Below are 17,081 nucleotides of genomic sequence, written 5' to 3'. Positions count from 1 at the left end.
TTGCTCTCATGCGTGTAACTTGTGCTTGTCATGTGCTGTTTTTCCACCTCACTGCAAGCTGCCTTAGGCATTGATACCAGAAGGCATTTATATCGCAACAATCTGAAACAGAAGGAGGTACTAGTACGTCAGCACCAGGCAAACGATGGGAATTACTTTCTGTCCACAATTCCAGAACGCTTCGATAGCCTGCATATAGACAATTGGGACTGGAAATCCCGATTCAATGTGCGCTTATGTATTGCGACTACCATCCTTGTTTAGGGGGCTTTGTGTGTGGAAGAGAGTCCAGTGTGTGAGATGGTGTGTGTGTGTGTGTGTGTGTGTGTGTGTGTGTGTGTGTGTGTGTCTGTGTGTCTGTCTGTCTGTCTGTCTGTCTGTCTCGCTCATGGCAAGTTTTCAAGTTCATGAACATGATCAAGGCGCTGCTAAATCTTTCAGTACGTGAAAGGGCTTAAGATCCTCACAAGTTTCAACTTCTAATGGGAAATATTGTTGTTTGTCGATAATATACCAGTCTGACGAGCGGCGTCCCCGTCAGCAGGCCTGGGAATGGGCGGGGTAGGCTGTCGAGACCTCACCCCTGAGACCCGGACCTGCCTTGAACTTACCACGAACAGCTGCAGCAGCAGCACCAGCAGAAACAGCAGGCCTTGGAGCCCTTGCCCCGGTCACTCTGCGGCTGCGATCCCGGCGAAGGCTGAGGGCTTCTCTCTCGCCCTCTCCGCTGCTCTCTCATCTCCACTACCAGCAACTTATACCTGCGAGCTGTCAATAAAGAACACATGATAAAATGCAGAGTGTCAGCTATTAAAAGTTAGCAGTGATGACAATAAGAGCACCAGCAACACTATTATTACCGTTACTTCGGTTGGTCTACAACACTGCTACAGTCACTGCCTTTCGCGAAGAGAAAATTTGCACACAAAAAATATATTATATGAATGATATAATATAACCACGTATACATCATTCCACCACACAAAAAAAAAACATTGTAAATAAAATTGTTTTTTTCTTGAGACACGTCATGAATTGTCACACAGAGAGTGCGTATTTTGTGTTCTTTAGTGCCTGTATTATACTATTGTGCTTATCTTGAATGAAAAGTATGACGGATTTTACAGTAGGCCTACATATCACTGTACTAGCCTCTGAACTTAAATCCGATCTTTACATTGAAATTCACGATAGGTTTAACCGTGAAACGATTTACCTGTATTTCAAGGATTACCATTGAGTTGAAAAGTAGAATTCACATTTGACGATTTATTGATGTCATTACTTAAAATGTACGCTAAACTGTCTCAGTGGACATAATGAAAATGTGTAAAACTTATTTATTAATGCTTCTGTTTTTGTTTTGTTTTTACTCCTTTCGGTGTTTTAATGTTCGAATTCATTCGAGAATATCACATAAATGACACAATGTTTTCTTAACGTCACGCTTTCGTCAAACAATTTTGGCAATGTTCAAGATAGTGGCGCGTTAACCATGGAAATCGGGGTTCGTTGGCTACCCGTAACTTTCAACCGATGAATTGAGTCATAACATTTCAAATTTGCATGTTTTATGTGAATTTTGCCTGGATTGGATTTTGACGCAGTGAATGGTTGGTACTGGCTGGGATCGCATTGAAGCTATACATAACTACATTTTGCTCTTTGTAACAATTTTGTTTAAACAGCCTAGCATACTGTTAGCACACATAAAATAAAGGTATCATGGCCTTTTGTTACTTACTGATAATTCTAAACATCTTAATGCATATTAACCATCATGACCATACTGCTTTCTAGCCGAAACTGTTAGCCGATTTTGCAGATTTCTGCTAAGATATTCAATTTGAACGTCGTGCTACTTCACGAACTTAGCAACCTTTTCATTTATGTATCGACAGATCAGCAAAAGAAAAAAAAATCAAGAAGATACACAACAAACTCACAAACACATTTTAAAAGAATAACAAACATCCTCTCATCTTCGTAGATTTCATCCAGCCATTATGATTGTGATACTGTTGCAAGGACAAAAAGACTTTCCAATAGTTTCTGCTTCCAATTTTTTTCTATCAGAAATATCATTTCCAACGTGTGAACGATGATGATGACATTTTGATGATAATGATGAGGATCACATTTTGATGATAATGATGACGGTGACATTTTGATGATAATAATGATGATCACATTTTGATGATAATGATGATGATCACATTTTGTTTCACCTTTCTTGTGTGGTGACTTGAGGAGCCCTTATATACAACAATGAATTCCAACCACTTCGGCACTTTTTTTTTCTCCCAGACGGCCACCCTGGAGGCTGTCCTGAAAACGCCAACCCAGTGATGTGAGACATGGAAGGTACAAAGACCTCTGGGCAGCCTACGCAGATGCATTACGGAGTGTAAGAGATGGTCGCGGCTTTTGTATACTATCCACTGAAGAACGTCCCGCTTTCAAGTTAACATTCGCCAACTAGCTTTGAAGTTTGTGTGCTGTAGCACAACAAATTTTGCAAATGAGTTTTTGTTTTTGTGTTGTTGTCGGGTTTTTTTTAAAGAGGAACATCTTAATTTGTAGAACTAGTAGCAACATCGTCAATGCTCTCAAGATTAACGCCCAAGCTGTCATAATGATAAGTTCAGTTCGGTTCAGTTGTTAATCATAAGAAAACGTACATCATCACAATTATTTACACAGGGGAGATGAATTGAACATACAGCAGGACAAAACATAGGAGTTGTTATAGAAACCTTTCACACATTTCATGTTTTAAGGATCACAGCAATAGTTGCGCCTGTGATATACATGTCGCGGGATGACGCATAAAAGGCTAACATAGAGATAAAATGAGAAAGAGACTTTGAGAATACGGAGGGTCACCATGGTCAAAGACAATGAAAAGAGGGCGAAGAAGCATTATTTTAAGAAAATATGAAATATGCAATTCCATTCTGACTTCACACGCTTACAATGAGAAGCAGATGAGAGTCAACATACGAATTGCGACCAAAAAGAAAATTATAATTCTCCACTTTCTGTACATTATACTGGCTATACAGAATTTATGAAGTCTGCGATAAGCCTCTTGGTATTCCAAGAAAATAATCATAGTAAAATCGTTCGCAGCAAACCCCGAAGCTATGTATGGATAGGTGCACTCCGCCCTAGGCTGTATCCTACTCACAAAACATCATGCCAGCAGCCGTAATTTGATGTTTCGTAGGCAGGTATGCATAGAGCTGCCTCACAGAGGCATCTATGGGGCAATTTAATAATCATTAAACGTTGGCGCGCCAGATCTCGTGATGTTACGTTCATTACGGGTACCGTAAATTAATTGGAATAGATTCCGTCGGACAGCTCGAACCCAAACTGGTCATGGACCCTCTCACAATGATTCCCCGCTCGATACACTGGATTTGCGAATGAAAAGAATATTCATTAGAGCTCATTCATCATGGGGGAGAAAATGGCATGAGGTGAACGGGAGGCCAGCTGCGCTGATTCAAACACGGACACGTTGATGTTTGTTCGATTGATCGTTCGTCTGTCTGTTTGTTTTCCGAGGTAAATTACGGTCCTGGGGATGTACAGCTTGGAAAAACCCGCCATTACGAAACGACACATAATATACATATTGTCAGCGCTATAAACACTATTTTCTCACTAATAATACAGTCGAAAAAGACCCTTCTTTTTTTTATGTCAACATCAATATCGCACTTTTATTAAGGAGCTATGAAGAAGAAGAAAAAGTAGATGAATTTATGAATATAGTTTTTGGTGTATTCATAAATTGATAGTATTACGTAATCATAAAGGTGTTGATTATAGAGAACGTATGGTTTGAGACATATGTTTCTATCAGAGTTACGGAAAAGAATTGCGGTGAACAAATTACGTTCTGGCAGACCTTTGTTTAATCTTCCAAATGATTTATTGGATTATGTTTTATGTTTTCGTATATTCTTCTTCTTCTTCTTCTTCTTCTTCTTCTTCGTCTTCTTAAGATTGTTATTATCAATATCATTATTATTATTCTTATTCTTATTATTATTATTATTATTATTATCATTATTATCATTATTATTATTGTTATTATTATTATTATCATTATTATCATTATTATTATTGTTATTATCATAATTATCATAATCATTATCATTGTTATTATTATCACTATAATCATCATTATTATCAATATCATTATTATTATTATTATCATTATTGTTATCATTATTATTATAGAGAAAAGGGTGTGACATGCCCTCTGCTTGCAAGTGATAAAAACCGATACAGGAAAGGGCAACGTCCTTATTGTTTCCGTTGAAAGGTTTTACTTTAAGGTCCCCACATTCAACGCCTTATGATCTCTATCTCTGGATCTGAGGTTTAGTATAACATTTACATTCATTACGAAGTCTCCCGTATCAACCTGTTCTTAACAATGACATGATATTACTTGAATCTAGAATCTAGCTTGCATCTTGGTGGCTGCTTTGCATATCGGCCAGCCTAAAAGTGAATTTTCAGGGAATGCATAATGTGTAAGTATGAAATTGCTTAACCAACCTGTCATAATTATATTCACGCCGTTTGCACAGAGGGGGTTTCAGGACACTCCGTGTCTTGTTATACGTTTTAAGTCGAAATTGAGTTCAACGACCATGTGATATACATAACGACTACTGACTTCAAAAAATAATTTTGCATTATGGTCCCTTCTTTACTAATGGTATCCGTTCGAGTGTTAAACACTGCTCTCCTATAAGATTGCGTTACATTTTTACCCAAGCGCTCCTAGCTGTAGCTACGTATGTACTCTCGAGTCAAGAGGGTGATGGTTGTAAAATGACCCAATAAAGGATGAACACGTCAGTCAGCAGGATTCGAACCCATGACCCCCTTATTCAAGAGTCCGGAGCATGATCCTCTGTACTATGACAGTGCTAGTTTCCAAAATGCCAACGTGTGAAGCAGATATTCTGGTGGTTATTCTAGTTGCCCTTTCTTAGACTGTAAAGGGCAGCAGTCATCTTGGGCCTGGCATTGCAACCACACTCTAAATGCCATTATTACCTCTCGGCATACAAAACACAGCACACTTCTTTTTCATCACTGTTCAACCTAGAGTAATACGGCAAGCATCACAACCCAGCAACGTCTACCTACTGCAGTTGACTATGCCTTACTAAGTGAGCTTCTTGCTTTAATCCAGCGAGTGTCGTCAGATGTTTTGATTGGTATTGCAGTAAAAAATATTTTAAATCTATTTCAAATTTGTTTTTGTACGGTAGAGGCTAATTTGTACTCGGAAAAGTTGATTTTAAGAATATACACCCGTGTTAAGATTCCTGGATTAAATCTGAGCCTTGTCGCAGCAAAAGATCCAGGTAGCATTTCGTAAGGTGGTTTCAACGATGCGGATCGGACTGGTGTTTTAAGTGAAGAAATATGTCCGACTCTGAGGATGGATGGTCGCACAGTGCACCCAGTATATAACGTGTGTACTCTGTTGCTTTATCTTTTAACAGAGTAATGTGACTTTATCAGTCCTTAAGCAAGATGCTTAATTCACAAAGCTGGACAACCTCAAATGGATGACATACAATATGATAAGTCAAAGTGGGGCAAGATGGCGGCGGGTTCATCCTCAGCATGGCGGCCGCGTCTCACGTTACAGCAACCGATGTGTACTTAGTGTTAGGTTCACATAGAACGGGCTATGGTGTGCACCTTACCAAGAAGCGCTGTAGATTTGCACAGTGCGCTCGCCGCGGCACTGTGTGTAGCTGTGTGTGATGCTCCTAATGTGGGGTGAATGAGACTAGTTGTGTGTGGGGGAATGCACGGCGCTATTGTGTTTATTGCCCGATCATGGTAGGACATGAAGCCAACTCGCGGCGCCACTTTCGTATGTATAGCCTTACGTGGCAGGTTGTAGCAGGAAAAATCTCATTTTCTGTCAACCAAGTGTGTAGAAATTTAGAAGTCATGCGTCCTGCCGTTTCACAATCAATATGATCCTTCGGTGATGGAATCCTACTATATTGTCATTTAAAGAACAATGCAAAGATAAATAATAACACAGGTATTATACCTGTACTGTTATTAATCTTTGCAATCATCACCCAGTTCTATTACGGCGAACAAACTATTAACGTTCGTCATGACCTAATTAATTCGCTTTTGTATTCAGGTCTTTGATTCATATAGCTGTATAAAATTATCCTAAGATGGTGTTAACATCAATTCCTTAACTTGCGAAGCAGAAGAATGCAAAGTTCTTCACTTTCTATCCTTCTATAGAGAACGAGTGTTACTAGTATTCTTTCATGCGCAGTAAAGTAATTACAGATCTAAACATTACGTTTATTTGTTTATTTGTTGCTGTGTTTAAGTATATGAGTAAAATGTCAAAAACACTTTTAGAGTTGTTTCTTCATTCTTTTCAGCTGCTTCTAGGGTTCATAATGTGGCAATATAAGTGACGATGAATTGTCACAAATTCATATTTTCGTCAAAGATTACTGATACCCTGCAATGATGAAGATTTCATTCTAGAAATCAACGCTATCATTCAATGAATTGAATAATGTCTATTACCACTCGAATTTTGTATGCTTCTGATTTTGTTTGGTTTGTATCTGGACAAAGAATGGTTTGTATTTCCAAATAATATAAGCTACAGTGCCTCTCCTCAACCTGTACTTTTCTTTAAAAAGGTTTGTTTGTTCGTTTGTTTATTTGAACGGAATAGTTAATGTTCATGGGAATTTTTAAAACAAGACGAAAGTATCGTAAAAATCAACAACTTACTTCACTATTAAAAGCAAAAGATCATATATGTATGAAACACACAATCCATCAGGCAACGTATACATAACCCTCTTTAACATTATCATTGTCACCATTTTATTTTAGGCAGTCATTCATTTTATTTTACAATCATTCATTTTATTTTACAGTCATTAAACCATGAATGCTGCATTATATTTAACACTGATAACTATAGTGATGATGATCGTACATAATTAATATACACACACGGAAGAGTGGGAAAACATGGGGGACCCTGTCAAATTTCGAGTCCATTGATGTTGCGCAATACATGAATATGACCTTATGACATATATACATATATATCTATGCATATATATATATATATATATATATATATGATATATTCATAACTCCAGGTTTAGGGAGACATTGTGAAGAAAAGTAATGTCTCTCTGAAGCCGCATGATGTGTATATAATGAAGAGTTTGTTTGCAAAAACCGATAAGTCCATAAATTTACCAAATGGAGATATTTGCGATAAAAGGCCAAGAAAAATAGAGAGAATAATAAGAAAATTTTTGCTTCTTTTAACCATAACTTAAAAAATGTACCTTTATATGTAGTGACCAACATATCATTTAAAAGGTGTTATTTAGTACTTTATGACAGACTCCGTACTGTAAAATCTTCAAAAATGGACTTATCGGTTTTCGCGAACAAACACTTCATATATTATATAAATATATGTATATATATATATATATATAGAGAGAGAGAGAGAGAGAGAGAAAGAGAGAGAGAGAGAGAGAGATATCTTATAGGCCTACCTATGCATTTTTTTTTTGAGCGTGCGCATAATAAAGCCTGTGATTCTGTCTGTGAATTTATGTGTAGGCCTTAATTCATTTATGCGCATACACATAATAATGTGCTTTTATAAGAATTGTTGTTAATGAGGCAAAAATAGTAGGCCTACATAACTGTATATCTCGTTACAACTAAAAATAGAAAACAAATGAAAGCATGAATCTTATTTTTGGCAATCACGCTGCCACCCCCACTACCCCTCCCGCCACTTCATAGATACTGTAAAATCAGGAAATCTTAAGACTTTTAAGAATGTGGGGATTCTCTACTGTGTCACGAAAAGGTAAGGATTCCCCCCCCCCCAAGAAAAAGGAGTACAAAGTCTTGCTTGATTTTAGTTCTGATCAGATCAAAACCTGACCATGCTCGTGCACCAAAATACACGGACATAAATATAGAATATATACGAATATACCTAAAGTGAGAGAAGAAAATGAAGAAAAAAAAGATAGAGAGGGAGGTACCTACTTTCCAGGAATATCAATACGCTTCTACTTGCTCTCTTACAATTATGCTGCTCAGGGACTATTTGATGGCACTAATTGCATGGCAAAATCGGTCGCCAGCTCGCAATGCATGCGTCTACCCCATGCCTGATTTAGACTCATCCGGGGTCCTGGTTATTTCTGCCCGATAATGAACAATGGCCGGCCTTGTTCCCGTCCGCTTATATCCATGCCAGATGGGTGGAGTAGAAGAGTAATTGTGCTATCTCAGGCGAGGAGGTTTGGACGAGGAACCCACATGCTGTACACTCAACGGATAACGATGAGTGCCTTCTCAGATATGCGCTCATGTTCTACAGTGTTTCACGCTCGACTTGCAATTTTGCATGCAGCAAGAAGTATTCTGCCTTCATTTTTCAGTGACTTTCTTGACTCGAACAAAGCAAACAATAGCAACAAATTCAGGAAAGAATTAAGGCTACCTAAGGAAAAGTTACTTCAACGGCATTGACGTCATTCGCTGATATCTCCAAAACAAGAAGCTCATAATTCTTTTCATACAACCTCATCCAGCAAACAGTGATGAAATCGGGCGTGAAAGAGTCAAGGTTTTAAATGCAGTTTACCGGTGAAGGAACCTTTCGCAATACCGCTAACAAATATCTGCAATAAATATCACTTCAATTGCTGCGCAGGGAAATGAAAAAAAAAAAATCGAAGTATGGAAAATTTCATTTTCAGCTATATACCATAGTTTTCACAGCCTACAACAGCTACAATGCGAGATATAATCTATTCAGGTTTCTGCAGGAATGCCTTGCATCGATCGTCGCTCTGGACGTTCTTACCTTATTTCACCCGAGGAATATTTACTATTATTGTATCATAGAGTGTTATTTTCCAGCAAATAATATGTAGGTAGCCCCCAAAATGTCTTCTGCGTTTAAATAGGCATGGAAGTTGATATCTTGGTACTAACTGGCTGATTTCCGTACGTATAGCAATCAATCAGGCATAATATTACAATGGCCAGATGTCAGATCGAGAGAGGTCACGATCACAAGGCCACGACAAGCGATTACTCAACTCAATTTCGATAAAAGTGTACTTCCCAGGGTAAGGTGTGACTTGCAAAGGACGACATTGACATCTAATGAAGATAAGTCAAGTTGACAGATTTTTTGGGCATTTTCATCATTTTCATTGTATTTTATTTCTGTGGGGGATACTTCGCAATGAAGACCATCCTATTGAAGACTATCATAGCGGATCTATGCACATTTAAGATCATTTATCCAAAGAGTTTACAAACTTGACAGGGGCTCTGAGCATCCTCTTTTGGGGGTAGGAGTGGGGGGGGGGTCAACAAGTCTCAACATGAACAAAGACACTAAGAAATATCCAGTAAGAACCTTTGTTACTCACTTTTGATAAACGCAACCGATACTAACGGCCGAGGCGCACGTCATTTTAAATCTGGACACATCTGCACATAGCGCACCAAGAAGTAGGTATATGGTTTCAACATATAATAAACACGTAAGCACACACCGACACGCACATACATACACACATGGATACATATCTATCATATATCTATATGATACATACATACATTATTATCATTTGTGTACTTGGATACGATACGTATGTACAATATAACATTATCATGATTGTATATCATACACATATATCTAATTATATACAATACGTATATCTTTCCCATATATATCGTGTGTGTGTGTGTGTGTGTGTGTGTGTGCGTGTGTGTGTGTGTGTGTGTGTGAGTGTGTGTGTGTGTGTGTGTGTGTGTGTGTGTGTTTACAATGTATCAGCATCTCAACAGGCTATTAATCGGTATAACTGTATATTCCAAGATTGTGGATATGAATAACTATTGTGGTAAAGCAGACATGTTTTCTGGATGATCTTATGGATATCAATCTCGTCTTGGAGGTGTCGGAACACTTGTACGGTTTCATTGTATATTCTAGCTGTGGAGTCCCGGCTTGGCGTTAGTGCGCCATGTCGATACATTACCAGTCACTTCCCTTGCCTCCCTTTGCAGGATGGGGACATTTTACTTCCTCTATCCTTGACAAATCAATCGTATTTCACCTCATTATCTTAGACAAGTTCATAGATTTCTATTCAGCCATTTGATTCTGTGTACTATCAAATTTCATACAGCAACGTCTTATTACTGGAGCCCTGAACAATTGAAAGGTAAGGGTGCGATGCAGCAAATACACACTGATGCGCATATTCAGTGCATGTGGTTATGTTTAGAACAATATGGTATTAGAAGAAGCGTTCGAAGACAATGCAAAGCCACAGTAGATGTGCAGCTGTTAATGGGTGAAACCATCTAAAGAGTAATGCACTGTGTGAAGCCTAGACATTCAGATAAAGATTCCTCGGCAAAGCTGTCCAATGGTGACTTTCACTGATTGCCAAAGGGCATTCCTATCGTTTACACCAGTTTATGTACATCGTTATGTTGTTGGGTTTTTTTTTTATTCTGTGCAAATCGGCATTCAAAGTACACCAAAGGTTAAGTCGCATCCACTGCATGCGATCAAGGACGCAGTTTCATTCATTCCTTAGCCTGTTAGCTGTCAAAAATAAAATTATACAATCATGATAATGTGCTGCGAGCTTTAAGAAAAAAAAAATCTTTGCACGATGAGAAATAACCAAGCTATCAATGGCATTGTAGATTGCAGACATTTATTGCTGCCAGGAAAGTGCCTTGAAGAATGGCAGCAAGCTCTCTCCCTCTCTCACTCATTTCAGTGTAACTTGCCTGAGCATCATTGTTTAGGGAGTATAGGCCTACTAGAGAAAAATCATGCAACTCTCATGAACACACAAAAACAAGCAGATAAGCGGTCTTCAGCTCCCTATCTCTGCTCTGTTTTAAATACAAGATGCAGCACATAGACGCAGAGAATAAAGTAGGCGATCAGCGAAAGATGCGCGCTCACACACACTGATGTGAATAGCTTGTATTGTTATTATTGTATGTATATGTATGTATATATAGTATATATACAATATAGATTAGATATACATATATACATACAACAGTCGACTTGAATTGGCCAACTATTGAAAAAAATGCTGGTATTTCAACCTACATAAATCTTAGAACACGGCACTCTATTGTAGCCCCGTCTTTCCAATGTCCGTTGATATCTTTTCTATCTTCCTTCTTTGTTCTGGAGTTTGTCTGTTTTGATATTTTTGTTTTTGTTCGAAATATCACCATGCATGTTAACATTTTTTTTTGAGGGTATAATTCCTTCATCAGTCCAATAATAAAGGCTGTTTTGTTAGCCAACACTGAGTGTTGAGAAGTTGTTTACTCCCGTATATCCATCTCTCTATGATAATATAGCAATGTTTGGGTAATCTAAGGCGTGAGAAACAGAGTGCCTTCTACACAGCGCTGGAATTGAAGAGTTTACATCCATTCAGTACATCAACTCAGTTGTACGCCTGCATGGTTAATACCTTTAGCTAACAACTGGCGAACAAGGAATATCTTTCGAATGATTTCTGGGATGTTTGTATGACCATGCGCTTCACTGGACTTGCACTTTGATCTTCTCGAGGAAGCGAAAGGTGGATCTTTAACTCGCATGGGTTGTGACTTTCTAGCATACGGGACCTCAATTTTACATCCTATCCGAAGGACAAAGTGTTTAAAGCCTCATACCAGAGGGGACGGCTCGATACCATAACATACATTTGAGTTACCTTTTGGTCGCATGATAGACTAGTTCTAGGCAGAGATACCTCACCGTCCATTACCCGAGGTTATTCAGATTATCATTTTCAACATCATTATTGCGGCTTATTGGCTGGCGTTTCCAATGAGAACATCGTCCAAAGTTTCACCCGCCTGAAATCCAAATGACAAGGTCGATTTTTTATTTGTTTCATGTTCATATTATTCGTTAGGGAATGTACAGATTTGATAGTCATTAACACTGCAAGTCTACAGCAGTATACTCCCTCTGCAATTCACATCTTCACGGACAATAACTTTCGTCTCTGGGAGCGGCATTGGTTAATCTCTTCCCAGAAACGTCTTAAAGAGGAAATTATGTGCCTGGTCGTATACATTTTCTTCGGGGGCCAGCAATGAAGGATACTAGGAATACAGAGAGAGTGAGCGACAAAGAGAGAGATAGAGGGAGAGAGGGAGAGAGGGAGAAACACTCGGCAGTGGTTGATGGAGTCGGAAGCAGGTCAACAGAATCTGTATGTATTTTTTCTTGGATTTCTTCAAAGGATCTTTTAAATCAAGCGGGCATTTTTAGGCCAAGACTTACACAAGAACAGTGTTTGCGGATGCCCTATATACCACCGATGAAAAGTGACTCAACAAAAATCAAAAGATAGGCCTAGTTGTGTGTCTAGTAATTCATTTTTGTTTAACTTTAGTTTATATTGATGTTTCTGGTGAGAGCCAGAATCATAACCGACGTGTGGCATGCAACGTGCGTGCGTGTTGAATGGCCGCCTGTGTGAATGGCTTTAACACGCGGCGCACGCCGTGACGAAAAACTCTTTTCCTGCCTGCGTGAGGCTGCGAGTTTAATTAATAAAATCTGGTGGCGGACCGGTATTCACCACTCGCCGTGATATCACTGGGAGACGGCTTCGGTAAACCATCCTTCATTTACGTCTTATCTAGGTCATAAGGTCACATGGAAAGCACACCGAGAGAAGCCTTAATTAATTTTGTGATGTGCATACGTTTTACGGCCGAGGTAAATTAGGCCGTCTCTGCAGAACACTACCGACCTTCACTTGATGACCGCATTAATCTTGAAAAATTCTCAACATATCTCCATGAGCTCCGTCACATAATTTAAGTATGACAAACATGCTACCTTTGAAAACAACGAATTATTCCGTAACGAGTTCTGAAGAGTGCGTAACTACACAAGATTCTTAATCCTATAATTGAAATCTATGTATTAGTTCATTGATAGTGATATTATAGTATCATTATGTTATACCGATTTTACTTCATGTGTATCCAATTCATTTCCATTCTTCCATTCTTTTACTTCATTCTGTACTTTGACATGATATTGAATTATAACAAAAGCAACAATGAAATGAAAAGCATAAGAAATTAGGCCTACATCTAATTGTGATAGCAATACATTAATATGCATGACTAGTATGACAATACCAGTAAGTGGTATCCATAACTCTCATCACATGGATTAATCTATTTCACGCTGTATTGACATGATCACAGAAAGGGAAAAATCCACCTCTTAAAGTTTTCAAGACCACCTTCTGCTTTTGGCTTGGCATGGCTCTATGTTTGTTTGTTTGTTTGCTTGCTTCCTCCCCCCCCCCCAAAAAAAAAAATAAAAATGTCAAAGGTGTCATGATATTGTTCTGCATCTGAATATGACAAGGATATAATTTGCTTCAAAAGAATACTAAGAGCAATTTGGTTATTGACTTGAATTTTTATTTACTTTCCACTGCTCCCACCGATCATTGTTGTTCCGCAAAATAAAAAAGTGTTAAAAATGCTAAAGAAATTACATAATCAATAAAATGAAAATATTAGGGAACATAGTCTATGAACATAGTCTATCATGATCATGTGTCAGCAGACATACTGGGTGCTGTTCGTTATTCCGAAGGTTCGCTATCCCGAAAGTTCGTTATTCCGCAGGTTCGTTAATCCGAAACACACAGATTCCCTATACCTAGAGGTTCGTTAATCCGAAAACGAAAAAGGATTCGTTAATCCGAACATTTGTGGCGTTATTCCGAAGGTTCGTTATTCCGTAGATTTGTTAATCCGAAAATGAAATTCGGAATAGCGAACCTTCGGAATAACGAATCTTCGGACTGAAGAGCCTTCGGAATAACGAGCTGTAACCGACATACTAAGGAGCAGCAATGCAATGCGCATAATATCATGTGAAACACGCCGAACAGTACGTTTCTGATTTGCTATTCAAAGATCTCTGAAAACACAGTCGCACATAGCCACAAAAATAATATATAGGGCCTACAGAGCGCAATATATGCAACTATACCTTCCTGTATGAAATACTCTGAACACTTTATACAAATATTCCTTACCCTATTACACTATCGCACTATTCTGATTGTAGAAAGATGTATTGCTATAATAATATATTGACACTGGACTTCTTTGAGTTGCTGTTTGTGGGAATTTTAGATCATGGATTAATCAAGATTGGTACAAATATCAGGCCTAACACGTTCTTTGTGTCACAAGAATTGTCTTCATCTCCTCAAACCATGGCTTATTTATTATTTATTATTATTTATTTTCCGCTCGCCCACGAAGAATTTATACAGTGTTTTTCCTAAATATTGTACATGTTATATGTTGTTCTATAATTTGTCTCGTATATATATTACATGAATCTTTTGCAAACGTTTGAACCTTTTTCAACACATGTATACTTTGTACTATGTTTTTTTTTATTTTCGATGATCGGAAATAAACTATGATTGAATTGAATTGAATTGAAACCATGGTAAATAATCTCTTTCAGACGTAAACAAATCGTTGTTTTAAGCGAAGGGAATACAGTCTACTGAAAGCCCTGCTTCCCCACCGGAAGTGGCGGCATTGAACCTGGCGTTTCCGACGGAAACATCATTAAATCTCCTCCGGCAACAATTCTATGGATGCACCTGGGGAGAAAAAAAAAAAAACTAAACAAACTAACGTCTCTTTTCTCAGTGACTGTATATCCTTATGAGCTCGTACGTGTCCTCCAAGTACAAGGAAATTGTAGAGGAGAAGAGTGCGAGATTGGAGCGCCTTTCCGAGAAACCAGCATCGTGAGATAAGTCTGCTATTCGATAGCTTCTGGCCACGTTCTGCGTGAATATCTTCTGACCGCAATGCGGCCAGAGCCACCATGGTAACATTATCAAGTGCAAGTGCAGAGGTAAGAGGGGTTTCCTTTGATGAATATTCAACCACTATAGCAAAGCAGCCCGTGTCAGTAGTGTGATACGGAGTGAGCATTAGCGCGGTATTTCTTCACAAAGTCTCTGAGCTTGTCCTCAATTATTCATCAATTTCCACACCTGGTAAAATTCCCCACGGTAATGATTCCAATGTAAGGCAACTGGATCCAGTCTCAAAACGAGGTTTGTCAAACACTGCCAAAATATTCTTATGATATAAAGACATCCGGGTTCCAAGGACCACTGAGGTGAACCTCTTGAGTCTTGAGCATTAATGTTGTCCTTCAGATGTGTTCAGTTAACTCCACTTTTTCCAAACTGCAAACTGTAACAGTTGTGCTCTTGAAGATTTACACAAAGTATGGTAGTACTTCAAAGAGGGGGAAACAGATGTGTGATTTCCCCGAAAACGTCTGTGAATTTCACAATATATAGATGTAAATTCGAATTCACTTCGGAGTATGCATGACCATATAACAATCGGATGAGTCCACTTTATCAACACTCCCCCTTCCGTCTTGACTATTACCCACTGTGGAATCGTCTTATGGCAAATTCTATTGGATCAGTGACATAACTTCGGTAAATCGATATTGTCTTATACTGATTATGTTAGAATAATACCTAAATGCCAAACTTTGATCTCTATATATAGGTTTACAAAAAAAAAAAAAAATCTGTGGTAACGAGAGTATGCAATATCAAAGTTCTTGGACTCCACTGTACAATAAAAAGTGAAAATTTACGCATGAGTGAACACAATCCGTTTTTCTCTTCCGAGGGACAAAAAGATTGCAACAATGAACAAGTTTTCATTGCAACTGATTGACAAATTGCCCTACATGGACGTAAATAAGCACTGAATTGACCAGTGTTTGAGTAGTAGCCATGATAAAAAATCATGGGCGTACATACTCGAGCAGGATTTGAACCTACGACCTCCTGATCACTCCTGATCATGAATTTAAATGAACAAGTTGTCAATCATGGCGAAGGCTATTGCATTTAACAATGAAGAACAAAAGACAAATTCAACACAATAAGAACACGAATTAGTTTGGAAGAATAAACCTGAGTTTTTTACAATGTCTTTGTTGTCCCCAAAGATTCAGAAAGGCAAACGATAATTGAGGAAACTGTCAAATCCGAATTCAAATTACATTAGAGAAGAAGCAACATAAACATAAAACTATAGAAATTCGAAACGTTATTTCAAATCAGGGAGGCTAGATATTAAATGTGGTTCTTGAATTTGTCTCAAGAATTCTAAAATTCCGAAATTAAGAGAAATGAATAAAGAAATTCGAATCATTTTATCAACTTAGTGGTTTACTCCTCTTGTCATTTTAAGTCTGAGTTGACAGAAATTTCTTATTTTTCCGCTTCAGTTTCCAATTTTGTTTTCTTTGAGGATATATAGAGTTACAAGCGAACAAAAAAAAATATATATTTTTTTTTTGCTACTTCATTCACGTCTCTCATTGTGTTAAATTGGTCTTTTGTTATCATTGCTATCTTGGAGGGCATTTGCAAATGAATGAAAAAATGCGAAATTCTGCAATTTTTTACTTTTTTGCCCTGGACTCCTCTAGGACAGAAAAAAACAACACGAACGTGTTTACTCATGCGTAAATTATCGCTTTCCATGAAAAAAAAATACCAGGATGATAGCCAATCAAATTGCCTGTAATATGATACATAATTTTACATGGATTTTTATCAAAGTCTGCTATGAAAAATGTGAATTGGAAAAAGTTCGTCTTCTTTCTTTTTTCTTTGCTGAGCGTAGGCCTATCTATAGCTAATCAATTGTTTTCCGCGTATAAAAAGTATGTCCTAACCCAAGGTGCATGTACTGCATCCTTGGGACTGAGGAAACGACAAATCAACAAAAATTATGTCAAAGATTTGACAATGAGCAAACAATGACATAATCTGAGGAATCCCTACCTGCAAGACTGGAAACTAATCAGCCATTACATC

At 38.0% G+C, this 17,081-nt stretch overlaps 1 protein-coding gene across 1 annotated transcript in view; it reads right to left on the bottom strand.

Annotated features, from left to right (window-relative positions):
- LOC139729930 (regulator of G-protein signaling rgs-2-like) overlaps positions 1 to 17,081 on the bottom strand; it is a 38,714-nt gene that overhangs the window by 8,609 nt on the left and 13,024 nt on the right. The window contains exon 2 of the mRNA XM_071640852.1: positions 612 to 768. Coding sequence (XP_071496953.1) covers positions 612 to 768 — 157 coding nt within the window. The remainder of the gene's footprint in view (positions 1 to 611; positions 769 to 17,081) is intronic.

Source organism: Diadema antillarum, unplaced genomic scaffold (genome assembly GCF_040938485.1).
Source record: "Diadema antillarum isolate AM-2024a unplaced genomic scaffold, OU_Dant_1.0 scf00000020, whole genome shotgun sequence".
Taxonomy (NCBI): domain Eukaryota; kingdom Metazoa; phylum Echinodermata; class Echinoidea; order Diadematoida; family Diadematidae; genus Diadema; species Diadema antillarum.
Note: the sequence above shows the minus strand (reverse complement) of the source record. Positions and strands in the feature narration are given on the sequence as shown.